At 58.5% G+C, this 25760-nt stretch overlaps 2 protein-coding genes across 13 annotated transcripts in view; one reads left to right on the top strand and one right to left on the bottom strand.

Moving 5' to 3' along the window:
- Positions 1-1864: 1864 nt before the first annotated feature.
- TMEM80 (transmembrane protein 80) lies at positions 1865-8784 on the bottom strand. Of its 2 annotated transcripts, none has more exons than XM_014831501.3 (5): positions 8128-8784; positions 5604-5623; positions 4768-4861; positions 4591-4683; positions 1865-3183 (listed from the first exon to the last, which is right to left on the bottom strand). In XM_014831501.3, exons 1-5 carry the CDS (start codon positions 8144-8146, stop codon positions 2978-2980), a joined length of 432 nt encoding a protein of 143 aa, XP_014686987.2. In that variant the 5' UTR covers positions 8147-8784; the 3' UTR covers positions 1865-2977. The 2 variants fall into 2 exon arrangements, with proteins under 2 accessions (XP_014686987.2, XP_070344574.1); XM_070488473.1 differs by having other exon boundaries at positions 4768-5176; positions 5503-5623; positions 8128-8256.
- Positions 8785-8898: 114 nt separating this feature from the next.
- Positions 8899-25760, top strand: part of DEAF1 (DEAF1 transcription factor) — a 29788-nt gene continuing 12926 nt past the window's right edge. For all 11 annotated transcript variants that reach the window (XR_011495243.1, XR_011495241.1, XR_011495242.1 and 8 more), the window contains exons 1-10: positions 8899-9187; positions 12264-12361; positions 14788-14917; positions 15225-15371; positions 15915-16054; positions 16691-16756; positions 20976-21102; positions 22126-22254; positions 22871-22999; positions 24986-25233. Coding sequence is in view for 6 of the 11 variants with exons in the window: in XM_044750436.2 (XP_044606371.1) it covers positions 8899-9187; positions 12264-12361; positions 14788-14917; positions 15225-15371; positions 15915-16054; positions 16691-16756; positions 20976-21102; positions 22126-22254; positions 22871-22999; positions 24986-25233 (1503 nt within the window). In the remaining 5 variants the exon portion in view is untranslated. The remainder of the gene's footprint in view (positions 9188-12263; positions 12362-14787; positions 14918-15224; positions 15372-15914; positions 16055-16690; positions 16757-20975; positions 21103-22125; positions 22255-22870; positions 23000-24985; positions 25234-25760) is intronic.

Raw genomic sequence — 25760 nt, 5'->3', positions numbered from 1 at the left:
GGAGGAACCTGAGCGTCAGGTTGGAGTCACCGGGCGCCGCGGACGGGCGCGGTGGAGGGGGCGGGACGCGACTCCCCGCCCCGCCCCGCCTGCACCGAGGCTCCCTGCCTCAGTCCCCAACGCCCACTCCGCGGCCCCCTGTGCAGACACCCCAGGGCCGGGCGCCCCTCTCCGCGGGGTGGCCCAGGGCGGCGCGCAGGGCAAGGCTCTGGCATCTTCCTGGGCAGGCCGAGCTGCGCCCCAGTGGGAGGGCTGGTGCCCTGAAGCGGTCAGACCCTAGTCCCCAACCTAACGTGCCTCAGCAGAGGCCCATCCTGCCCCCAGGCCTGGGACAGGGTCCGCTCCTTTTCAGCCGGACCCTCTGGTCTGGAGGAGCCCTTGGGCCAGACTCCAATCTGCAAGTGGGCGTCTAAGACCCCAGGTCCTGCTTCTGAGCTGGACAGGTGGGAGGGGCTCCTCCTCCGCTATCTAGGAGCTCCGGAAGTCTCTTTCTCTGTGCCTCCCCAGCCCTGCCTGGGCACCCCCTGGGGGATGGGGGTGTCTGATGGGAGGGTGGGGACGCCTGTGGCCCAGGCTGTCCTCAGAGCCAGGGCAGAGAGCTGGTGGAAGGTACCGTTGGGCAGTACCCCCTCCTTAGGCCCAGGCCCCACCTTCTGCCCACAGCATGGGGCAGGCATCCTTCCTCCTCCTGAACTGACTCCCAGGATGCCCCTGCCAAGCCAGCTGGGTGAGGAGGGAGTGAAGAGGGGGGAGGGGGCAGGCCCAGGCAGTGGCGGGCACCCCAGGGCACGTGCAGGGACCTGAAGGCTGTGGCTACTGTTCCTGTAGTGGAGGGACCGGAAAGGGTATGCCAGGAGGCAGGGTCCCAGGCCTGCAGTCCCAGAAGGGCAGGGCAGTTGGCATGCGTTTCCCTGGAACGGGCATAGAGCAGTTCCCAGGGAGTCTCTGCCAGAAGGGAGGCCCGCCCGCCCTGAAGGGTCAGCAGCACTGCACTCCCCCACATCCGCCAGGATCCCAGGGGCGGGTCTCCCAACCAGCTGTCTGGGACATCACAGGGAGTTCTGGGAAGGGGTGCAGGAAGTGGTTTTAGTCCTGGGCCCAGCCCTGCCCCAAGCCCTGGTGAGGCCTGGCTTCCTGGTTCTCTCCCCACTTTGCCAAGCACCCAGAGGAGAGGGCACCTGCCTGCCCTCGCCCTTCCCGGAGGCTGAACGCAGATGGACGGGCAGAAGGTGGGAAGGCTCAGAAGGTTGCAGCCGAGGGGACACTCCTTCACTTCTGAAATCAGCGTGACCATTGTCAGATTAGGAGCACTGACCCCCTCAAGGAGGCAGCTGGGGCCTGGAGTCCCAGGCTGGTCTGCGGCCGCCTGGAGCTGTGGTGTCCCCCTATGGGCAAGTAACCACCACCTCTGTGTGGCCAAAGTGATGGGGGTGTCAAGGGCCTGGACCAGCTCCTCAGGAGGGAGGTCACGAACCCTGAAGGCAGCAGGAGCCTCAGGGGGAGGGGCTGAGCATCCCCAGATGGCAGGAGTGTCCACCCCAGCCTCTCTCAGTGCCCTCGCCCGCGCTCATGCAGCAGGGGTGTGGAGCTCTGCCTCAGGCGCATGCAGGTGGGGGTGAGCAGGAGGGGCCGCAGGTGCATGTGGCCCTGAGCCAGAGCAGGGGGCGTAGTTCCAGGAAAGCTGTGGAGGGAGGAGACAGTGGAGGGTGCTGCTGCAGCCCCCCCCAGGGGCCCAGGACAGCCCTGTGCTGTGGGAAGTGCTCTCCTGGGGCTGCTGGGTGAGGTGGGGCCGGCGGCACCAAGCAGTGTGCTCGTGGGTATGTGGAGAACCCTGGAGGAGGTAAGCGGCCTTAAGCAGGAGAAATTCAAGGAAGTAGAAACATCTCTTTATTTAAAAACTATGGTGAAAAGAAAATGCCCAGATATTTGACCGTAATGTTACTCCCACATAGGAAACACACGACAGAAACAAAGGGAAATTCCTGGAACGTGAGCACTGTCCTTCCAGGAGCACCGGCAAATCTGAGGGAGAGGCAGACAAGTCTGGGCGGGACTCCTCCAGCCCTCAGAGCACATATGACTGACAGTGACTGACATTTCCAGAGCCGTGCCCGTGGGTGCTCCCTACTCCCTCCCCTGTCTGGGTCTCCAGGGCACCGTTCTTCAGAATCCCCAACTTCAGAAAGGAGTTGAGGCGGAGGAGAAAATCCCCCAAAACGCAGAGCTGACTGGCTCAACTGCATTTCTTTTGGGAACTAGAGTGCGATCTGTCTGGGCCTTGGCCTGCCCCTGGCTGAGGATCCCTGCCCCACACGGCTGGCAGCTCCGACCCCCCAGGAGAACAGGGAGCCCCAGATCGCATGCCAAGCAGAGGTCCCACCAACTAACCTGGGCTTTCAACACTGCGGGCTAGGACCGGTGTGGAAAGTACAGAAGCAAAGAGCTGTGTGAGGAAGGCCCCATCACAGCAAGGCGATGCGCCGTCCCAGCCCGCACCTTTGGTGATCTAGCAGGCTGGCCCAGGCTCCTGGCCCAGCTGCGGGAGATGGCCACAGACACCAGAGGGAAGGTGACGGGCCGGAGCCCACAGGGCCGCTGGCTGTCTCTCTAAGGCCCTTGTCCACCCTCTGGCCTCAGGGGTCAGGATGGCTGCTGAAGCGAGATCCTTACCAGCCAAAAACGGGAACTGAGCAGATGTCCCTGTGACTCCCCAGAGAGCGCCCAGGGCAGTTTCTGACCCGCCTGCGCTGTTCCCAACACGGGGCCCCAGCATTTTGTTCTGCGCTGGGTCCTGACCCCCTTCTCCATCAAAAAGATCACAAACCACTCCAAACCCTCCCGTCCTCTAACTGCATGACAAATCAGGAGGAAAATGCCCTTCCCATTCTGCATTGGGGGAGGGGACAGCTGCGGGACGACTGGGTGCCGAGGACGGGGCTCCTGTCCAGGGCTGTTCCCGGGGCAGGGCACTGCCCAACTAGCTGACGAAGCTGGCGATGGCCACCACCTGCAGGACGGCCTCCAGGCCGTGGAGTGCCAGGAGCGCAGCGCTAAGGACCAAGTCCGCCCACAGCACCAGGGTCTGCCAGCGCAGGAAGTAGATGCACAGTAGGCCGCTGCCCACCGTGAGGACCAGGCTGGTGGCCAGCGGCACTTCGGCCTCCATCAGGTTACCCTTGGTGCCTGGAGAGCAGAAGGGATGCAATGAGTGAGCGCTGGCGCGGTGGGAAGCCTGCTCAGGACCCTCCGCCCGGGTGCTTGGGGGGAGGGGGTGAGAGGCCTCGAGGAGCCCAGCCTGGGGCGTGACGGCTGCAGGGCAGACGCCAGCTCACCACCAGCATGTTCCTGGAGGGCTTGAGGACCTCCAGGAAAGGGTCCCGCTGTGACCCCCACCCAGGACGGGTGAATGTGAGGAAGCAGAGGGCACAAAGGCAGCGTGAGGCCCACTGCAGCCCCACCTCCCCGTCTCAGTCTCTGGGTGAGCTGTGCGGGGAAGCGGGAGGCTGGTTTTCTAAAAACCATCCCAGCTGCACGCGGACGCCTCCTTTCCCTAAGCCCAAGTGAACTGATGGGATTCTGTTTAAAATTTCCAAACATATTTCACTCAGGGCTAAGGCCAGTTCTGGAAAACTTCAGGCGTACTTACAAAACACAAAACTACTACATATGTTACAAACAAAGGGGTCAGTCATGGAAAATGCTGATCCTCAGCTGCAGCCAGCCAACCACAGGTGCCCAGGGCGCCCTGAGAGCCTGCAATGTGCGGGGTGCCTGGGGACGAGCAGTCGGGGTGGATGTCAGCAATTCCAGCACCATCTGCCACCCTCCCATGCACACAGGCTCCGGTCTGTGACAGCAGACACTCAAGGCCCAGAGCATGCTCAACAGGATGGCGGAGTCCCAAGGGTCTGTGGCCAAGGGCACAGGCAGGGAACTTCCCCCCATGCCTCAGTTTCCTCACTGTCAATTGGGGGCCGGTGTCTGGGTGGAACGTGCTGGTGTGCTCGGGGCCCGGCAGCATGTGCAAAGGCCCGGGAAGTGCCAGCTGTCGTTGGCTCTACCTGCTATTCCAACGGCAGGCGTGTCTCCTAGACGTATCAGCAGAATGCGTAAAGTACGATCCCATTTAAAACAGAGATGCGGCAGAGTTCACTCTGCTTCTGTGCTGCTTGCGTCTTGCAGGGGAATGTCCAGGGGAGCCCTCTCACCTCTCCAAGTCATGGCAGAACTTCCCAGACCCTTCAGCTCCTGGGGTGAGGCGAACCTTCTGGGGTACCAGAGTTGACAGCTAAGCTGGGTTCCGAGTGCAGTGCTGTTTGTCACCCTGCAGCTTGTGCAGGATCTGCTTCCAAATGGGAAGTGTCTCCCCCAGGGACGCTGCCAGTACTGTCTGTGTCTCAGACAGAGCTTCTGAATAAACTAACACTTCCTGACACTGGAGGCGAGGCCAGCAGAGCCACTGGTGGAGCGGGTGAAATCCACAGCGCCTCTAACTGCCCCACTACAAAGCGATGAGCGCACAGAGGCTCACGGTGTCTACCCAGCAACTCTGTTATCTTAAGTACTTTATGGTTTTCACAGCCAACTCACCAAAGTATAGCCGAACTGCTTCCAGAATCCCCATCAGAAGGAGCAGAGTCAGGTCGAGGACCAGGTACTCATGAGGATAACTGAAAACCTGACCTGGAGACAATGGGCAACAGACCAGAACTCAAGTTACAGCAGCGGCAGCGACACCTGCAATTGGGCTTTTCCATCCCCACTTACTTTTATATGTCATCATCAGGAGTGTCGCCAGGAAGTACAGGGAGTCACACATCCCACTGAGGCAGAGCAGCATTTGAAGGGGGACCGATGAGAGCTGGCACGCGGTTAAGGACTCTCAGCCCAGGGAACGAGCTCTGCCCTGGGGGCGCCCACGCATGGGGCTGACATGGGGAGCCACTCTGCGTCTGTCTGGAGGCACCCCAAACACTGAGGGTGGCCCTGGAGTCCGGGCAGCTGGCTGGCTTCCTGCCTACTCGGGCTTCCATCAATACTCCTCCTGGTGTCACAGGGCCCTGCCAGGCCCCTCCCTCCCAGGGGACATCCTGGTCTGGAGCAAGAGTACTGGGCAGGTCCTTGGTGACTGCAGGTAGGACAGCCTTGGGTGGCATCACCCTGACCCTGACCCCAGCTATACAGTAGAGAGAAAACAATGATTTTTTTTTCTTCAAATAAAATATATTTTTTCCTTTGGGGGGAGTTTAATATCCACTAACAACTTTCCTGAGCTTGGTACACTTCATGTTTGTTTATGCTAAAATAAGCCTCTAAGCATTCAAACTGAGGGGTTTTCATTCTCCTGCCCTTGGAGGGAGGCAGGAGGCACAGGCTGAGCAGGAGGCCAGCTGGGCCAGTGCGCTCTATTCAGAGGTTAGAGCAACTCTAACTCTGTTAGCGAACTGCCCTCCACTCAAAAGTGGGATTCCTACTGACAACTTAGAGAATAAGGGGCTTTACAGGAGCAAAAAGCAGAGAGCTGACTCAACAGGCTGGCAACTCCACCATCAGGCACCATCCGCGGAGGCCCAGGTCAGAGAGCATGGGGTGCAGCAGGATACCATGGCGGAGGAGGTGCTCCCTGGAAGAGACAGCACGTCAGGAGGCCCACATCCCACGAGCAGGCTGAACCAGGCCTGATGAACATCGACAACCACGAGCCACAACCACCACGAGCCCGGCCTGCTTCTCCTTTCATTGCACGTTTATAGAAAGAAGCCAGTGTTTATTGGGGCCTGCAGCTAGGTATTTTTCCATCACCTCTGCATCCGTCCCTCCCAGGAGGATCTGACCTCAGAACCTGAGGCTGGGAGACGGCATGTACCTGGGAGCAGAGGGAGCTCAGAGGGGAAGCAGAAGGGAACCCTGAGGCCGGATCAGCCAGGGAGTGATTCCCCTCCACAAATCCCGCCAGGGAAGGAAAATGTCCTGGAGGGGAACCAAACTGCAGCTTTTCGAATCTTCTGCGGTTTCTGCATATTTGCTACACATGTATAATTAGATGAAAACCTTTTCTCATTCAGGTTACAACAAGTCTTTTTTTTGAAATTGATAACAGACACTTGCTTTCCACAGGAATTTTATTCATTGCCCCAAATATCCCTCCAAACAACAAGAGCTCCCTAAATCAGCAATTCAATCTCTGCGAATCGTGCATCTCTTGGCTTGTCCCCACCCCTGCAGCTATTACACATTTTTCCATCATCCTGTCATGGAGATAAGAGCAAGCCCGGAGCAGGTAAATCAGTCCTCTGAATCAGGGGTCCTGGATTTGAAGGTAGCTGACTCATCCTTGAGGGTGCGTGTCCTGGGTCAGATTTCCTGTCGGAAGAGGCTCACCCTAGTAGCCATTGGTGATATGCAGATATGTCAATAAAAACTGAGAACCTGGCAACCAAGGACGTGGTGTGAACTGCCTGCCCATTCTTCTCCTCTGTGTCCCGGGGGCCCAGGAGACCTGGCCTCGGGGGGCTTCTGTGGGGGATGTCACAGGGTGATCCCATGCCTCCTTGGGCAGCTTTGGGCCCTCCGTGGAGTCTCACTTGGGTGGGCATCTCAAATGGGTCAACACAGGACATTAGTGACAGAGATTCAGAACTGGGCTCTGAGGCGGGACGGCACGTGCCGAGAGCGGGAAGCCAGGTGAGGGCTAGCGGAGAGCGGATCATTTGTAAACTCGCATCACGTTACGGGGCAGGGTGCTCTTTAAATCCGACCTCTCCTTTTCCAGGCTCTAGCTAAACTAGGCTGCCTGGAGGTCTGTTATTATTGGGGTGGATTTCATGTTGACTGGGGTTTTCCTCCTTTCTGATCCTTCTCTTGAAGGTTAGCCCAGACACACTTCCAGTCTATTTGCCAGCTGCCCACTGTCACAGACTGAAATTGTGGGGCTCAGGGAAAGAAAACTGTGTAAGGACCTTAAGCAACATAAAACTTAACATTAAGGGCAGCTATCATCAGACAGGCTGTTCTACCCATTTCAGACTACAGGAGCTCACTCTGGCTAAAGACAGTGTGGCTTCTAGGACCTGGCATTTCTAGTCAATGACAATGTGGCTGCGAGCAGGCAGGCGTGCCAGCACAGAAGTTAAATGTGGAAGGAACAGAACAAATGTTTCCCCCGAGGTGACATACAAGGTGAGCGAAGAGATCCTGTGCTGGGATAAACTTCGTTTTTCACCAAATCAAAGTCCACCGACAAACCTCATCACCAGTGGCCTTCCGGGGACAGAGGTCTGGCGGTTTGGAACCCTCGCGCTGGAGAGCCCTGAGTGAAACAGACCACAGAGCCTGCCTCTTTGGGGACGCCCAACCCGCGGCTGCCGCCGGTCCCCCCCAGCACGTGACATCAGAACGACAGAGGAGGGAGGAAACTGGACTTTGACGGCGTGAACCTACGACAGACAGACAGACAGACAGTTCCGAGCCGCAGGCGAGCGAGAGCCTGGGGGAAGCGTGCCGCTGACACGCACTGCCTGTGACTCCACGCCAGGGGCACGCCTCCCGACCCCCGGCCCCACCAGCCCCCGGGACCCGCGCCCGCTTCTTCCCGCTGGCCCCGCAGGGACCCTCGGCGGAGCCGCCCCGCACATTAGAGCCCCTCCGCCCTCTGGTCCAGGCCGCGGGAGCCACGGGAGCCGGGGGCCTGTCCGCGGCGGGTGGGGACGTCGGCCCAGGGGACACGGGGAACGAGGAGGAGCGTGCGCGGGCCCTGCGCGCCGTGCTCCCCGCAGCACCGGGCGCACCGCGGGGGAGGATGCGCACGCGGCCCCGGAGCACCCCTCGGCCCCGAACAGGGACGGGCCCCGGCGGGAGCCGCCCGGCAAGGAGGGCTGGTCGGTTCACAGCCCCGACGGAGCCTCACCCTGGACAGACTGCAACCACTGCCCCGCTGGACGCCACTCCCACCCCAAACCGAACCAGACTGGATAGAGTCCCTCTCCCGGGGTCATCCCCGCCCGGGACCCCTCCCGAGCCGCGGGCCCGCCGGAGCTCCGCGGGGGCGGACTCAGCTCGGGGAACCCCCTGAGCCGTGGGCTAGCCCCCGGTCCCCGGGACCCCGCCGCTCCCGCCAGCGACCCTCACCTCTCCGCGCGGCCGCCATCTTGCCCCCCGGCCCCGCCCGCCAAGTCCGCCGCGATCCCGGCAGCCTCTCGGCCCGGCGTCGTCCGCGTCCGTTCGGCCATTTTCGCTTCTGCTCCCGAAGGGGCCCGACCGCGCCGCGATTCTGGAGTTGACTCCGAGCCGCGGCCGAGGCCCGATTAGCCAGTCCGGCAGCACTCGGGCACTTTCGGACAGGAGGAGGCGGAGAGCCGAAGCTCGGGAGGATCCGGGCTCGGGGCCGTTCGGCTCCGCTCGGCTCCGCCTCGGGCCGACTCGGCTTCCGCTCGCGGCGGGGGCGGGCGGAGCGTGCGGCGCAAGGTTCTCCTGGCCGGGCTGCGTTGCGTCGAAGCCTGGCGAGAGCCGGTCCCACAGTCGGCGACCCTGTAGGCCAGGGACGACGGCCGGCGAGGCCTCCTTGGCGCTGAGGAGGACTAGCGCCGAGCCGCTCGGAAACTCTCGTGCGGCCTCGGACCAATTCGGACCGACTCGGCTCTGCACTTCGGGCCGCTTCGGCCCTTTTCGGTTCCGGACTCTTGATCGTCGGCTCGGCTCGACTGGGCCGCTTCGTGCCGGTTCGGCCACTGTTCGGGCGGCCTCGGCTCGGCAGGGCGGGCGACTTCGGGAGGCCTCGGCTAGGCTTCGCGCAGCCTCGGCTCGGCTCGGGCAGCCCTCCTCGGGCGGCGCGCTTCGGACTCGGCCCCGGCCTTCGGGCGCCCCCGGCCTGCGCCTTCGGGCGGGCTCGGCGGAGTCCGGATGGAGGACTCGGACTCGGCCGCCAAGCAGCTGGGCCTGGCCGAGGCGGCGGCGGTGGCGGCCGCGGCCGCTGTGGCGGCGGCGGCCGCGGCCGCGGCGGGAGGCGAGGCAGAGGAGCCGGTGCTCAGCAGAGACGAGGACTCGGAAGAGGACGGGGACTCAGAGGCGGAGCGCGAGACGCGGCGGGTGACGGCCGTGGCGGTGATGGCCGCCGAGCCTGGGCACATGGACATGGGCGCCGAGGCCCTGCCCGGCCCCGACGAGGCCGCCGCGGCCGCCGCCTTCGCAGGCAAGTGCCGCCGCCCGCGGTCCCCGCGCACCTGTCCGCACCTGTTCCATGCTCCTGCCCCGAGCACGCCCCGCACGACCAACCCGCACCTGCCCCGCGCGCACCTGCCTTCACCTGCCCCAGCACACCTGCCCTGCACACACCCTGGGCACCTGCCCGCAGCTGCACCACGTGCATCCCGTTCACCTGCTCCGCACACCTGTCCACACCTGTCTCGCGCACATCGTGCACGGCCAGCGCGCACCTGCCCCACGCACCTGCCCGCATCTGCGCTGCGCGCATCGCCCGCTCATCTGCCCTGCACACACTGCGTGCACCTCTCCACACCTGCCCCGCGCGCATCGTGCACAACCGACACGCACCTGTCCCAGACACCTGCCCTGCACACACCTCTTATGACCAGCCTGCACCTGCCTCACACAACTGCCCTGCACATTTGTTCTCCAGACACTCCTGCCCTGCACACACCCCATGACAAGCCCACCCATTTTCCCCCAGTACCTGCCTCACATCTACTTTGTGTGGCTTGTCATCCCTGCACACCTGCTCTGTGTGACCAGCTTGGCCCTGCCCTGCACGCACGTCTGCTCCGCGAACCCATTTTCCTTGTGCCGGCCTCACCCCATCCTGTTCAGCACTCTGGACTTTTTCCAGAACCTTCTCAGCACCTGCTTCTTGCCGTGCCTGACCTCTCCTCTGTCTGTCCTGGGTGCTGGTGATACAGGAGGTCAGATGTGGCTCTTGTCCTTCAGGAGCCTGAGGGTGGGTGTGTCTGGTCACCTGAAATCCTAAGGGCCAGTTCAGGTGTGACCTGGGTGCTGGGGTGCAAGAGTGCTCACCCAGCCTGGGAGGGCTGGCGGCCTTTTGGGCAGTGAAGCCAGAGGTCAGCACCCTGCTCCTCAGACTGCCCTCCCTGTCTGCCCCCCGTTTCCTCTATGCATCTTCCCTCCTGCGACCCCGTCAGGCTCCTGTTCCAGGGGAAGGCCAGCGTGGCTCTGGGCCACGTTTTTGTTTCTTGCCACACAGAACATGCTCATTCTCATTTCGTGACCCATGGAGTCTCAAACCGTGCCCCAAAGCACCCTTCAGAGGTAGTGCCTCCCCAGACTGCCGTTCTGGAGGACGTCCCATGTGTTGTACCTGGTCCCACTCGTGGCTCCTGGGTGGCTCTCGAGGACTCGGGGTGTCATAAGGCTTTTCCCTAAGGAGCTTCATAGGTTTCAGAATCAGGCAGCAGCCTCCCTGTCCTGGTGTGTGTGTCCTGGTCACTGAGGGGTTTATTTAGCCCTGTTGATGCTGGGTGGTGGGCCAGTAGTCCAGGTCCTGCCCTGCCAGGCGCCTCTGGTCTGCCTGTGCTCTGTTGGGATCCTTGAAAAATCAAGGGAAGAAGGTTTTGTGGTTCTTATAAGGTTCAGTTTTCATCGCTAAACTCTGGTTTAATATTGGGATTTTGGACCATGAAGTTTTTCTTCAGATTTTTGTCCTTTTTGCTCACATTTTTCTGAATGCAGAAAAGAAATGTGATGCCATCTGTGACGTCGGAGAAATGTGTTGACGTTACGTGTTTTTTTTTTGCAAAGTTTTATACTTGTGTCTTTGCATGCGTTAAAGCATTAGAAGTTTTTCTGTCATGAATTCCTGAGGTCAAGTAGTTTCCAGATGTAACTAACTTTGCAGGACAGGTTGCTCACCTGAGACCGCCACCTCTGGGTAGACGGCTGCTTGCGTGGTCTTTTATTTTTTTTTAATTTAATTTGTATTGAGTTAATGATAGGTTACAATCTTGTATTGCATGGTCTTTAGACTTGAGCGTGTGTTCAGAAAGAGAACCCCTAAGCACGTGGGGCTCACGGAGACGTAAGCATGTTCTCTGCTGGTGACGACAGAAAAGGAAATGGGCATTTTCAGTGCAGTTTGGTGAGTGCTGGGTTAGTGGAAGGTGCAGGACTCTTTTTTTTCTTTTTTTGAAGAAGATTAGCTCTGAGCTAATATCTGCTGCCAATCCTTTTTTTGGCCGAGGAAGGCTGGCCCTGAGGTAACATCCATGCCCATCTTCCTCTGCTTGACATGTGGGACGCCTACCACAGCATGGCCTGCCAAGGGGTACCATGTCTGCACCCAGGATCTGAACCTGCGCACCCTGGGCTGCTGAAGCAGAACATGCAAACTTAACCACTGAGCCACCGTGCTGGCCCCCCTCTACAAGACTCTTAAATCAGTACTTTTTGAGCACCTCCCACGTATCAGAGACTTCCCTAGGCATGGAACATTCTAGAATGCTGCGCAACCCCACCTGCCAGGCAGGGAGCCTCGAGGAAAGGCTCTCCAAAGGTGGTGCCTGAGCCGAATGGTGGGTGCAACAGCGGTAGGCAGTGAGCGGGAGGGAGATGCAACATAGGCTGAGCAGTGTGGCCTGTCTGGGGGTGACAGGTGGCTGAGAGGTTGGGGGGGAACGTGGTGGGGTTCAGCACTCCTGCGTGCGGACCCTGCCCAGAGGCACCAGGGTCCGCAGCAGATCGGATGTGCTAGTCAGGAGGAAGAGGCTGAGGTTGCCTGAGGGCAGTGGCCGGGGAGAAGGAAGAGGGGGCAGAGGCAGAGCTGGGGAGGGAGGGAGGACCTGTGGAAATGGGGCCAGGAGGGGCCCCACCCACACGGGAGGGCGGGAGTGAGAGTGAGCCTCTGTGTCACGGCACTGTCGCTGTCTGCTCCGTGTCTGAGCTGCCCAGGGTCTATCGTGGGGTCGGTGGAGCCTCTGAGCCGCGTGGTTTTCTCCTAGAGGGAGTGGGAAGCCGGGGGTGCTTTGGCAGAGCCCGTGGCCGGCTCAGTGCGCACGCGGGGGGGCGGATTTGCCGTGCGCGGCTCTTTGCTGTGCATAAAAGGCTCTACTGGGATGGAAAGGCTGCCTCTTTTCCTGGAAGAACCAGATCATTTAGACTATGGTCTGGAAACATCAGTTAAGCTTTTTGTGTCAAAGTGTTAGGATTCTCACACTTGGGAGCGCAGACACCTGATTGGGAGAAGCTGTGTTGGGGCCTCTGGCTCTGACAGCACGCTAAGTCAGGCTCCTGTGTTGCAGAGGTGACCACTGTGACGGTGGCTAACGTGGGTGCGTCTGCAGACAATGTCTTCACCACGTCAGTGGCGAACGCCGCCTCGCTCTCGGGACACGTTCTGGTAAGCCACTCTGCGAGCACTTCAGCCCCTGCGAGTCTCCACAGACCTGAGTGGAGTGGCTGCGGCTCCCCCAGAGACTGCTCAGGGTTCCGTCAGCAGTGCGGGCACCCTGGGCACCGGGAAGGGAAGTGGCAGCTGCTGCTGTCAGGGAGCCTCCAGGGCTGAGCTCTTGGTGGGGAAATGAGAGCGGAGGTGGAACCAGCCCCTGGACTGTGGGTGAGCGGGAGGAACCCTTCTGAGCCTGCAGTCAGGGGACAGCCCTCGTGCCATCCTGGCCAGATTGCTGCACAGTGTCCCAGGATGGGAGCTCCAGCATCCACCTGGGTCCAGGCTTCTCTAGGCCTGAAGTCCAGCTTCACTGGTGGCCTGGTCCTGCTTGCTTTCCTTGTTCATGAAGCTCCAGACACGTGGAAGGGTCACTGTCTTTGGCCTGGCACAGCATTCTGTTCGCAGCATTTATGGCTCATTTCCTGCCTTGCTCACGCATTCTGCATGGTGACCCCTGTCCTCTTAAGATGGCTGCCAAAAGCCAGGCACGTCTCAGATAGCGTTGTGCCCGGTCAGAGCCGTTTATGATCCTGCTGCATCACTTTGGTGCAGCTTTTACCTCGGAGGCCTTCGGTGACTTGGGGGACAGCCTCATTTCTATGTGGGAGATGCCAGGGGCTCGGCAGAGTCTTCAGAAAGGGGGATTTTCCTGGGACCTCTGCCAGAGTGTTTGTTATAGTTTCCTCTTAGCCTTGATCACACTCTTGGGGCACTAGAACCCTGAGAGCGAAGGTGTTGTCATTGGAATGGCAGCCAACGGCAGCCAACAGCAGCCTCGGGCTCCTACTCATGATACGGGGGTGGGGGACGACAGTGCAGTACCGTAGTGAAGACTGGGCCAGTGTAGCGGAGGACCCGGGGCACAGGGCTCGGGAGCGTGGTGCACGTCTTGCGGTGTCAGAACGCACACGAGCTGGTAGCCAGGTGGCGACTTCCTGCTTCCAGCTGGTCATCCTTCCCGCAGCACCTCCTGTCGCATCCTCCCTTCTAGGAGGGGCTGGAGCCAGAGGCTGGGGGGGCTAGCGCGGCCCTGAGTCTGAGCTCCTGGGTGTGGTGCTTCCAGCGGGCTCTGAGGACTGCAGACACAGGAATTGGTGTGATCCTTTTGGAAATGACACCAAGGAGAGGGGCTCTCAAATATCTACATTTCCCAGTTGCCTTCAGAAGGAAAATGCTTCATGATTCTTTTTTTTTTTTGAGGAAGATTAGCCCTGAGCTAACTACTACCAATCTTCCTCTTTTTGCTGAGGAAGACTGGCCCTGAGCTAACATCCATGCCCATTTTCCTCTATTGTATATGTGGGACTCCTGCCACAACATGGCTTTTGCCAAGTGGTGCCATGTCCGCACCCGGGATCCGAACCAGCGAACCCCGGGCCGCCGAAAGTAGAACGTGAGCACTTAACCGCTGCGCCACCGGGCCGGCCCCTCGTGATTCTTAAATAGCACAAACCATCACCTTTCCCAGTAGAGAGCTGCACATCTTCAATGATTCAGATGCAAGCAGTGTAGACGCTCTTACTGAGGCGTTGACCCTCCAGGCCTGTGAGCGAGCGAGGGCCCAGGCATGTGTGTGTGTGCACGTGTGGGGGGTCGGGGGTCCCTTGACAGCGTGGGTAACTTCTACTTGCTTCCCCTGGTGGGAAGGTGACATTTTCAGGTGTAAGAAACTTTCACTTTGCCTTAGCTCGCTGTATCCTCTCAATGTGGAAGCGTTAGAGCATTCTAGAACGTTGAGCTGGACAGGTTGCTTGGCGGTCTCAGTCTCCCCTGGAGCTGTCTGAGTGAGGCCTTAAGAGTTTGCCAGGTGACCAACCGAGGCGTGCGCCTAGTTGGCCACAGAGTCCAGAGAGGGACGCCTGGCCCCCGAGGAGGAGGGTGAGGCCGGGTCCCACCCGGGGGAGGTGGGTGAGGTCGTGGCAGTGTCCCGCAGCGTGGAGAGGGATGTGAGCAGTGTGGTTTGGGAGGCCCCAGGCTCCGGTGGCCCTTGGTGAAGAGCTCTGGATGGGACCCTGGCGGAAGGGAGTCCCGCACCGGGCCCTGGCTGTGAGGATCAGCGTGGTCTCTCAGAAGCCCTCCCGTGAGGCCTGTGGCCATGCAGGAGCTGTGCAGACAGCCGTGGGCACTTCCTGTCTCCAGGGACCTTTCTTCTGTGACGCGTCGTGGGCGTTTGCTCGCAGCTACACAGACCTGCGTTGTCTCTTGTTCTCTGCTCTGAGTCTGTCTTTTAGAGACGTCTTTAAGGAGACCTGGGAGGTGTGGGAGGCATCCCCTTGTTGGTGACAGTTAGCGAGGGCACTGTAGGACCACGTCTCACTGCACAGGTGACATGCCCTCACTGTCACCTGAGACGACTTATGGAAACTTCTCTCCTCCAGTCTGGGAGGACAGCCCTTCAGATTGGGGACAGCCTGAACACTGAGAAAGCCACGCTGATTGTCGTGCACACGGATGGGAGCATTGTGGAAACCACCGGGCTGAAGGGGCCCGCCGCGCCTCTCACGCCAGGTACCGCCCTTCCTGCCCCAGGCTCTCCGGAGCAAAACGTGTGCGAGAGGTTGTGCAGTTTATTCTGGGGGTTGACTTATTTATTTTTGTGGTAAATTTGGAATAGCAAACATTAAGTTTAAGTAGAAAGAGTGGGATCTTCCAGGCCAGGAGGGTCTTCCAGAGTGAAGGGGCTGCGCCATTGGGGCGACGGTCTCTGAGCAGCCAGAGGGTCTGCTGGTAGAATCCAGTGGACTTCCTTGGGCTTTTCTAGTTATTTTCGGATGTATCCGGTGTCTCTTATTTTCAAATGCTTCCTTTGTTCAAGGTCCTCAGTCTCCTCCAACTCCTCTGGCTCCTGGCCAAGAAAAAGGTGGCACCAAATACAACTGGGACCCGTCGGTGTACGACAGCGAGCTGCCCGTGCGGTGCCGGAACATCAGCGGCACACTGTACAAGAACAGGCTCGGCTCAGGTGAGGGCGGTCGCCTCTCCGCGGGGCTCAAAGCTTCCCTCCTTTCATAGCTCCCCACGGTAAACTGGGGCCCCGGAAGGCTGTGGGTAGGAAGACAGGAGATGTCAGTGGCTCACGGCCCTGGGAACTAGGGCTGTGGAGAGGTGCGGGGCGATTTAGGGAGCAAATTGAGAAGACGTGGTGACCCCTGAGGGGGAGAGGAACAAGGGGAGAGGCGGGGCTGGAACGCGCTCCCTCAGTTCCTGGATCAGCTTGGTGCCTGGAGGCAGCGGGTTCTGGAAGCGGGGTGGCTGTCACGGGCTCTGTGTGGGGCGTGGTTGAGCTTGCAGTGCCCGTGGGCAGTGGCTGGAGAGGTCAGGCAGGCGTCGGAGGCACAGACTGCCGTGCGGCCTCGAGGTGCAGGTTTGCCCCGGCGTCTGAGGAGGAGCCAGGCGGGAGGCGGCAAGGAGAGGAGAAGGCAGGAGGGGCCCGGCCCGGTGTCGGCCGGCTGGACCTGGCCGTGGGAGGTGGTGGTCATTCTGGTGGGCGCACGTGTCGTTGCAGGAGGCCGGGGGCGGTGCATTAAGCAGGGCGAGAACTGGTACAGTCCAACTGAGTTTGAAGCCATGGCAGGAAGAGCCAGCAGTAAGGACTGGAAGAGGAGCATTCGCTACGCAGGCAGGCCGCTGCAGTGCCTCATTCAGGTGCTGTAAGCCTGCGCTCTCGTCCCTGCGTCTCGGCACAAAGCTTCAAGGGGCAGCGAGGGCGTCTCCAAAGGCTCAGGCTGTGGGGCATTCCGACGCTGCCCAGCCCAGAGGCGAGGCCCACAGACTGGAGTCAGACAGACTAGGTTTGAATCCTCCACTCACTAGCTGTGTGACCTTGGGCAAGTTACTTAACCTCTCTGTCTCTCAGTTTCCTGATGTTTCAAATGGGAAGATGATGATATCTGACCCACACAACTGTTGTGAGGAGTGGATGAGGCAATGTGACAGCTTCTGTTTGCACACACATGGCTTTTTAAAAGGCACCTCACTTCCATTTGCTGCAGTTTACTCGTAAAAGCAGGGGGCTGCCTGTCCCTGTTTCTGGTTTAGCTCCTTGGGTGTTGATAAAGGGACACTGCCTGCGGGACCTTTCACTCCCTAGAAGGAGAGAGGTAGGTCCTGCCACTACCGATGGCGTCGCAGAGGGGGAAGTGTCGGGAGGAGAATTTGGCGGGGTTGCAGGGTTTATATTTGTGAGTGGAGGAGAAGTGGTAAAGCCGCCTGAAATCTAGTGTGGACGAGTCACGTTACGGGCCCACTGTGTGATGTGTGACGGTGCTTTTTAAATTTCAGGACGGGATCCTAAACCCACACGCCGCCTCCTGCACCTGTGCCGCCTGCTGCGACGACATGACCCTGGTAAGCTGCTGGTGGCGGACGCTGTGCAGTTAGACGCCCATGAGCGGACAGATGCCGAGCCAGCCCGCAGCCCTCTGCGTCCGGGCGCTCTCTCCCTCCGTCCTCTGGCTGGGAGAGGGGCATTGTCCCTGCTCCTCTCTAGGGCTTGCTTGTCCCCTGTGTCCCTGGCTCCCCTCGGATCATCTGGGGCTTCCTACCAGTGTCTCCCACAGTCTCTTTCCAAGCATCACTCGGATAACTGGCGCCTCGGCGGAGGCACGTGGTTGGCGCTGCGTGGCTGCTCACGGATGTTACAGGAGACTTTCTTAAGTGACTGAAAGCTCCCCTAACATCACCGTCTTAACCCCCAAACCAAATACACACACTTTTTTTTAATGGTCACAACAAATGTGTATGTGGCATTTTATATTCTGCGTTTTTTAACATTATGTCATGAAAATACTACACTGAACTTATTCAGGTATAGAGCTTCTAATGTCTTTTGGAATATTTCCTTATCCTGCATTCATAACTGTTTTAAAAAGAATGCATATTTTCATCGATTTTAGTATATGTTGCTCCAAAGCTTTCAAAAGCATGAGACTGATTTGTAATGTACGAATGTACCAGTTTTGTGTCAGCTTTCATTAGTGTTAATATTATTTTAAAATGTTTTAAAGTTAACTTAAAAGCTGCTTAATGAGATTTCCTTATTTTATTTTGATTATTTATCTCATTAATTATTAGAAGATACGAAAACAATTTAATGGGAGAGACAAGTCCGGTACTTGAGTGGAGAAACTAGATGTTCTAAAACTGTCCGGTTTGTGGATAGATTAATGTGATTCTAGTAGAATAATCAGTGGGAGATTTTTGTGAATATAAAGTGATTTTAAAGTTCATTTGGGAAAAGTAATAGGTGAGGTTCCCAGAGATCTTACAGGGATCAGAGAGCGGCAGGAGTGAGTTCGTTCCCATAGGAAGATGAGGATGCGTGGCGGAATTCGTTACAGTCACTCCAAACGCTGAAATGCTCAGGTGTAACTCTAACAAAACGTGTATAGAATTTGAATACTGAAAACTGGAAGCTGCTGCTGAAGAAGTGGGGGAGTCCTGAAGACTTGGACAGATGTCCTCTGCCCACGGACTGCAAGATGCGACATAGCACCAGTGTCACTTCTCCCCACACGCATCTGTGGGTTTAACACGATTCCTGTCAGAATCCCAGCAGGATTCTTTGTATGTATAAACAAGCCGATTTCTTTATATGGAAAGGCAAAGAAAACAGGATAGCCAAGACAGCATCGATTGAGCAAGAAGACTGAAGTTGGAGCAATCCGTGGCCTGTGACTTAAGGCTGCTGTCTTGGCGCCGTGATCTGGGAGCTGCAGTGTTGGCAGAGGGCGAGACCCGCAGACCTGGGACCCAGACGGGCGCATCCACAGGGAGACTCGAAGTCGTCTCTCCAGCATGCGGTGCTGGCACTGGTGGACATTTGTAGGCACAGAGATGCACTGGACCTGAACCTCACACTTGACGCGCACACGGGTTCAGGAGGGATCCTAGATGCACATGTGAAACAGAAATAGAACTTTCAGAGGAAAACACGGGGAAAATCTTCATGACCTCGAATTAGACTGAGGGTTTCTTAGACATGAAACCAAAGGCACCATCCATAAAATAAAAAAATCGGTCAACTGGACTTTTATCACATTTTAAAATTTTGGCTTCCACTGCAGGAATGGTGGTGTGAAGAGCTCTATGGACCTGCTCCCCAGAGAAATAACCATAACTGGTGATATTATTAAAAAAACCACCACTGAAATTCTCTGGAAATTGTCCTAGGGGCATACGACAAATAGAGAAACATTGATCCAGGAAATCTAGGTCTGCGAAAGGAGAGTGGGAGGCTGGCGCCTGAGCCGGGACCGCTTCCCTCCCCCGCTCCCCTCCAGCTCAGCGCAGAGGAAGCTCCACTCCAGGTGGTGCAGCCAAGAAAACGGGGTCCTTCTCCCCATAGCTCCCAGTCAAGGGGTGTAGGCTTGCACTGGAGGGCCAGGCCACCAGCATTTCACATTGTCTTCAGGAGTTGCAGGAACTGAACTCTGGGAAAGTGCGGCTGAGAGACTGAGGGCTCCCTTCCTTCACCCAGCCACTTCTCAGAGGGCAGAGGCTCTTTCCGGGCACAGCAGGGCAAGAAGACTGTGGCCTTAGTCGTCCTCACCCCAGCTTGCTCCGAGGGTGGAGGCCTGTGTCAAGAGGCCAGGTGAGAAGACTTGTCCAGCCGGGCTGTCACGCTGATGAACGTGAGCACTGTTCCTGGTCCTGCCCTGGAGCAGGGCTCAGATTTTGCCCCAAGGGAGAGGCAGGCCATGAGGACAGAGAGCTCCAGGGGTCCCCCCGGAGGAACTGGCTTTATTTGGAATAGAGTGTGGGGACGTTCAAGCCTAAGGGTGCCCTTGAGAACAGTGGAGGTTTCTATGGTGAGTGTGAAGGGAGGCCGGTGGCGCACGGCAGAGGTGAGCGTGAGGGGAGGCTGGCAGTCTGTGGGAGCCACAAGCTGAAGTAGCGGTCCAGGGAGAGTGACAGCTCCCAAGAGCCCTCCTGGGGTGAGAACAGCCCTCAGTGACCTGCTCCGAAGCCACCCGTGTTGCAAGCCGAGGCGATCGGTTCAGGCGGTGGAGCACTGTGGCCGGGGCGCCGTGGAGAGCAGCAGAGCCGTCAGCTGGAAGCGAGTGGAACCGGCAGCTGGGTGTGACACCAACAGAGGCGACAGCTCGACGCAGCTCACGGCACTGGCAGCCGGAGGTGACCAAGCGTGTGCCCAGGCTGTCCTCACGCAGCCGCAGGCCTCACTGCCGGGTGGAGTCTTCATAGAGGAGTGCAGTCGGGTCCCTGACACAAGCGGCGGCAGGAAGCCCTGGAGGGGGAGTCAGTCCCCACGCTTGGTATAAAAGATTGCCTGAAATGTCCAGTTTTCAGCAGAAATTACGAGACATGCCAAGAAACAAGAAAGTGTGAGCCGTATGGAAGGAAAGCAGCAGGCAGCAGATGCTGCCGTGAGCGCCCAGGGCTTGGCTTTCACAGGCGGGTGCTCCCAGGCTGCGCTCTTTGTGTTCCGAGAGCTGCAGGGACTTCTCGCAAGCCGTCTTGGTCTGCGTGGCCTGCCGTCCGGTGTCTCACCATCCTGGAGGTTGAAGTCCAAGGTCCAGGTGCTGGCTTGGTTCCTGGCTTGCAGGCAGCTGCCTTCTCGCTGTGTGTGCACCTGGCAGAGGGACGGAGGCTCTGGTGTCCCCTCCCACAAGGACGCTAATCCCGTGGATCAGGGCCCCACGCTTGTGACCCCAGTTACCCTTCAGCACCTCCTTACTCCAGTACAGCCGCACTGGGGTCAGGGCCTGCACGTGAATTCTGGGGGGACGCAGTTCAGTCCAGAGCAGAAGGTGTGATGCCAAGTCTCATTACATGGAGAGTATTGATAAAGAGAAATTACAAAAAAGAACCCAGCGGAGGGGTCGGCCTGGTGGCGAAGCGGTTAAGTATGCACGTTCCGTTCTCGGCGGCCCGGGGTTCGCCAGTTCGGATCCTGGATGCAGACATGGCACCACTTGGCACGCCATGCTGTGGTAGGCGTCCCACATATAAAGTGGAGGAAGATGGGCACAGATGTTAGCTCAGGGCCAGGTTTCCTCAGCAAAAAAAAGAGGAGGACTGGCAGTAGTTAGCTCAGGGCTAATCTTCCTCAAAAAAAAAACCCGGTGGAGATTCTTGAACTGAAAGCAGAAGAACAGAATGAACACTCGCTGGAGTGGCTCCACGGCAGACTTACCTGGCAGCAGAGGGGCCCGCGGGCCGGCGTCCCTCAGGTTCCCGGGGCTCCCGCACTGAGCTGGGCGCCGCTCCTCTGCTTTCGGGCGGTCGTCTCTGCTCCCTTCTCCTTCCTTGGTTCCCATTTGTCTTCTGTCTTCTAGGAATTCCTAAAAATGCTGTGTGTTGACGATGCTCTTTCTGGTTTCGAAGCATCGTGAGTCATGTGTTCTTTGTGAAAGTGTTTTTTCTGTCATTTTAAGGAATTGGGCCTCGGAGAGAGGTAAGGGTTTTACGCGCAGCTCGCCGTCCTACTGTGCTCTCGCTGTGTCGCTTGTGTGGCCAGGAGACAAGGCTGTCACTTGGTAGGAGCAAAACGCAGACAGCCCGGGCCACCTCGAGCCTTTCCCTCCATCTCCCTCTCCTCCTGCAGAGCGGCCCCGTCCGGCTCTTCGTCCCCTACAAGAGGCGCAAGAAGGAGAACGAGCTGCCCACCACCCCGGTGAAGAAGGACTCCCCCAAGAACATCGCGCTGCTTCCCGCCACCGCTGCCACCACCTGTGAGTTCCGTGGACAGCCTTCGTTTGCGCACTCTGCGCCACCACACGGGGTTCAGCCGTGTGATCCTCAGTTGAAAGCAGACGCCATGGGGCCGGCGGGGTAGTCAGCACCCCCTTCCTCCTTCCCTGACCTGCCTGTGCCCCTGGGGCTCGGGGGCAGGGCCTTCCTAGTGACGTGGGTGCGGGCTGCTGAGAGCGGGGTGGCCACACACTTGGTCCTTGGTCTGTCCAGCCTGCCCAGGCCCCTCTGAGAGGTGACAGTGTTAAGGCCTTCCGAATGGGGATTTCTCTGAGTTTTGCTTTTAGCAGCCTTCAAAACGCTCCCGTGTCGTATGTAAAACTGCACAGCTGTCTAGGAGAGGGGGATGGGGAGGGTGGGGGAGAAATCTGGCTTTTTTACCATAAGGTGGGTGGGAAAGATTTAGAGACGGGAGAGGCCTCGACGGGAGAACACATGTTAGAACTCGCCCATTTGTTAGAGACTGTGCAAGACCATCCGTCTGAATCGTGGGCCTTTATACAGAAATGTCCGTGAGCCCCTATTGGCGCTCTTGGCCCAAGTCCTTTGGGTGGTAAGTTCAGGGGTCCCCGGATAGGGTGGAGCCTGGTCTGGGATGGTGGCAGCGTCCTTGTGCAGGTCAGCCAAGAGGAGCTGGAGCGGCAGAAACACCTGGGGACATGACTGTTTTTATCTTCAACTTGGATGAAAATCCTTTTCTTAATTCAAACTACAAAGTAGTTTTTAAATGATTTTGAGTTTTATTTTTTTTTCCCGAGAATACATTCACATGTTCAAAATTCAAACAGTATGAACAATGTGTAGGGGAGTCTGTCACAGCCCCAGGTCTTCCCCCAATGGGCGCCCGGGGTCACTGGTCCTTGCAGAGGGGGCTGGCGTGTGTGCGGGAGGCGTGTGCTGTGTCTGCACTCTGGCCCCAGCTCCTGAGGTCTTTCTGAGATCTGTGCTGCGGGGCGGGTCTTGGGGTCCCCACCGTGCAGTAAAGAGCGCTTCTGCCTTTCCAGTCACCGTGACCCCCTCAGGACAGATCACTACCTCTGGCGCTCTGACCTTTGACCGGGCATCCACTGTGGAGGCCACCGCCGTGATCTCGGAGAGTCCGGCCCAGGGTGACGTTTTCGCAGGAGCTACAGGCGAGTTGTCTCAGCGCCTTCCCACCATGGCCACACACCCCTGCTGGGTGGGGTTTGTAGGCAGCCTGGCACTTAGGGGGGGCCTCGGGCAGGGGTGTTTCATTGGTAGCGAGCCGTGCAGGCACCAGGCAGGTAGGGGTGTGTGGGGGGCGTGTAAGGTGTATGTGGGGGTGGGGCAGGTAGGGGTGGGGGTGGGTAGGGTGTATGTGTGGGTGGGGCAGGTAGGATGGGGGCAGATAGGGTGTTTGTGGGGTTGATAGTTGTGGCAGAGGGCACAGGTCCTGAAAGCTGACAGTGCCCACAGGGTTTGGGGACTCCTGCTCTAGAACAGCACCGTCCAACAGGAACATGGTGACCGTGGTGGGTAGTTGTGAACATTCTAGCAGCCACGTTGGGAAAATAGAAGCAAACATGGAAAGTGGCTTTTGTACTGTATTTTATTTCACCCAGTGTACCCCAAATACTGTCGTTTAACAATTCAGCTTCTGCCGTTTCTGGGCTCCGTAGCCATGTGTGGGCTGAAGCTGCCCCGTGAGTGGTGCAGCCGTGGACGGTCGGGGATTCACCGGCCGTGCAGGCGGCTCACGAGGCCGTCTCTCCCCCTCTCTCCCGATAGTCCAGGAAGCGGGCGTGCAGCCGCCGTGCCGGGTTGGCCACCCGGAGCCCCACTACCCCGGCTACCAGGACAGCTGTCAGATTGCGCCGTTCCCGGAAGCTGCGCTGCCAACGGCTCATCCCAAGATAGGTCAGTCTGGAAGAATTCAGCGCACGTGCAGGCCGCTGTCTCGGAACTGCTTCTACGAGAGAGGGTCCGGGTGGGGGACGCGCTGGGTTGGGGCTGCCGGTGTTTGAGTCAGGTTCTGTGAGAGCATGCCGCGCCCGTGTTGGGGTGTGTGCTGGCAGGCTGCGTTCCCAGACGGCAGTGCTCCGGAGAGGCCGGACACCACAAAGCTGGGTTTTTGGTCTGTCTGTGCTGTGAGGCTGCGTGCTCGCCGGGCAGGGTGGGGCCCACCCCCACCCCCACCCCCACCCCCACCCCGAGCCACTCTGCTCTCCTGTGTGCTGACAGAAGGGCTGGAGGCCGACATTGGCGTCCCCTGGCCCCACACCTGGAGATGGTGTCCCGCTGCGTGTGTGTTTGGACTTGGCCTTCTCAGTTACCCGCACACTCTGGACACAGTTCTGTGTTGAGAGACCTTTCTGAAGGAGCCCCGTCATCCCTGCGGTGGATGTTTGTGTTCTTATGTTTTTCTCGTAGACAGTGGAGCAAGATAGGAACTTGATCGTAAGTGTAATCACACCTCACCTCCTCATCCTCGCTGGTCGGTTTCCTAATTCTCCCCTTTGCCTGTTCAAACCCTTTCCATCCTGAAAGCTCACCGTGCTTCTGCTCCTCCCCACACCTCGCCTCGGCCCCAGCCCCCAGCCCCCAGCTCCCCGAGCCCCTCAGCCGGGCCACGTCCCTGGTGAATCTGCTGGGGCTGGGGGTCCTGCCTGGCCCTGGATGAAGGAGGTGTGCCCTCCCTGTGTGGCAAGTGTCTGCATGCAGACGCCCCTCAGCCCACGCCCCGCCTGTGAGATCATTTGCTCCCTTCAATGTGGCCTCGTGGTTTCCTGTTTTAGTCAGTGGGTTGTAACCTGTCACTGTCATTGTTTATGCTTGGATTAGCCCAGCTTTGGCTGGCGGGAGCCCTTTGAGCCGCTGCTGTGTTCTCTGTCCTCTGACCTGCCCTGTCTGTCTTGGAGCACTTCCCTAATTTGTGGCACAGTGAGGCCTTGGAGGCTCATCTTAGGTTTTCGGTTCCTCCAGGAGTCCTGACCCTGTTACTGGGGCATTCTGTTTCAAAGCCGAGTCTGGCCCTGCTCGCAGTGGGCTGGAGCTGGTCGTCATGGCTCTCAAGCGCTGTGTGCGTCTCCTTCCAGCCCACGTCCAGTGACCCACGTTGGGAGCTGGGAACAGGTCTTGGTGGAGTGTTCTCCCCAGGAAATCAGCAAATGCTGCAAGTCAGGGTTTTTTCCTGGGAGGCTGGATGTCAGACATTTCCCAGCACTCCCTGGGCGCGCTCCTCACGGCTGGGGTGTCCGTGCCCAGCCCTCTCAGCGGACAGGGGTGGGGACGTGCCCGCGCGCCTGTGCCCCAGATCTGTCTACATGTGCTGAGTCTCCAGTTCCTGTCCACACCACAGGGTTCATTCTCGTCTCTTCCCTTTCCATCTTTGTGACTTTCTTCTCCAACTGTGCAAAACGCGAGTCTCGTTATCCTGAGTCACTTCCCATGGTGACCACAGACGTCCGGGAGCACTTTCTAGTGAGCAGAGCCAGCCAGGAGACTTTCGTTCTTTGGTTTACTGTTGAATTACTGATTCAGTCTGGAGCCGCCCCCTGCCCTGTCCTCTCCTGGGTCCAGGGATGCTTCATGGCACCCTGCGCAGGGCACGTTTTGCTTGTGGTCTGTTGGTGTCATCTAGAGCATCTGGCTTGCAGCCTGTGCCCGCGGTCGCCTCAGTGGGGTGCTCTGGAGGCGGCACTGGGAGGTGTGGCCCGGAGCTCTGGCCAACCAGCGTCTCCATGTCTTCTGGAGCCTTTCAGGAGGGGGTCAGGTGCCATTTACACCTGGTGATCGCTTTACCGCCAGACTTTCCACCATTTGATGAGAATTGTTAATGGAGGGCATCTTGAAGCTGGGAAACATATTAATTTCTTGCTTCATTTTGCTTTCCAAACATTCTAGTGTTGACATCCCTGCCAGCCCTGGCCGTCCCGCCCTCTACCCCCACCAAAGGCGTCCCTCCCACGATGGTCAATGGGCTGGAGATGTCGGAGCAGCGGAGCTGGCTGTACCTGGAAGAGATGGTCAATTCCTTGCTCAATACCGCCCAGCAACTGAAGACCCTGTTCGAACAAGCCAAGCAGGCCAGCTCCTACCGGGAGGCCGCTGTGGCCCAGGCCAGAGCTCAGGCCGACGCGGAGCGGAAAGAGGTAACGTCAGCACAAGCAGGGGCGTGGGCCGTGCTGGCTCCTGGGGCCTGCCGTCGGTGTTTACGTTGGCTTACAGAGCCCACTCCCCACTTTCCTGGAAAAGGAAGACTCGGAGAATCGTTTGTAAATTAAATTAAGCTTTTCTTATAGAAAAGCGATAGCTGTTATTGGTGAAGTGTTTGTGTTTTTTATAAATACGATTGGTTTACTTCAGAAGAGGAAACAGTTACACACACATGGCAGCCGTTTTCTGGAACACTCACCCGTAATGGCCACGGTTTATACTCCAGCCTGTCGTTGTGCAGTGAAAACGCGTCTCGTATTTTATCGAGTTTGGAGAGACCTCGTTTGGTGGGGCTGTGAGGCAGCTGTTGGGGCACATGCATGGCCTCCCCTGTACCCCAGCTCTCCTCCTGCACCTCAGGGCCCCTCGGACCACTGTCTCCCCCACTCTCCGTGCGTGGACGGTTCACTTCCGGCTTCCAGTGCGTTCTTCAGAAGTAGGGTCTTGTGCACAGAGCTTCACA

This window comes from Equus asinus, chromosome 17, assembly GCF_041296235.1.
Source record: "Equus asinus isolate D_3611 breed Donkey chromosome 17, EquAss-T2T_v2, whole genome shotgun sequence".
Lineage (NCBI taxonomy): Eukaryota > Metazoa > Chordata > Mammalia > Perissodactyla > Equidae > Equus > Equus asinus.
Note: the sequence above shows the minus strand (reverse complement) of the source record. Positions and strands in the feature narration are given on the sequence as shown.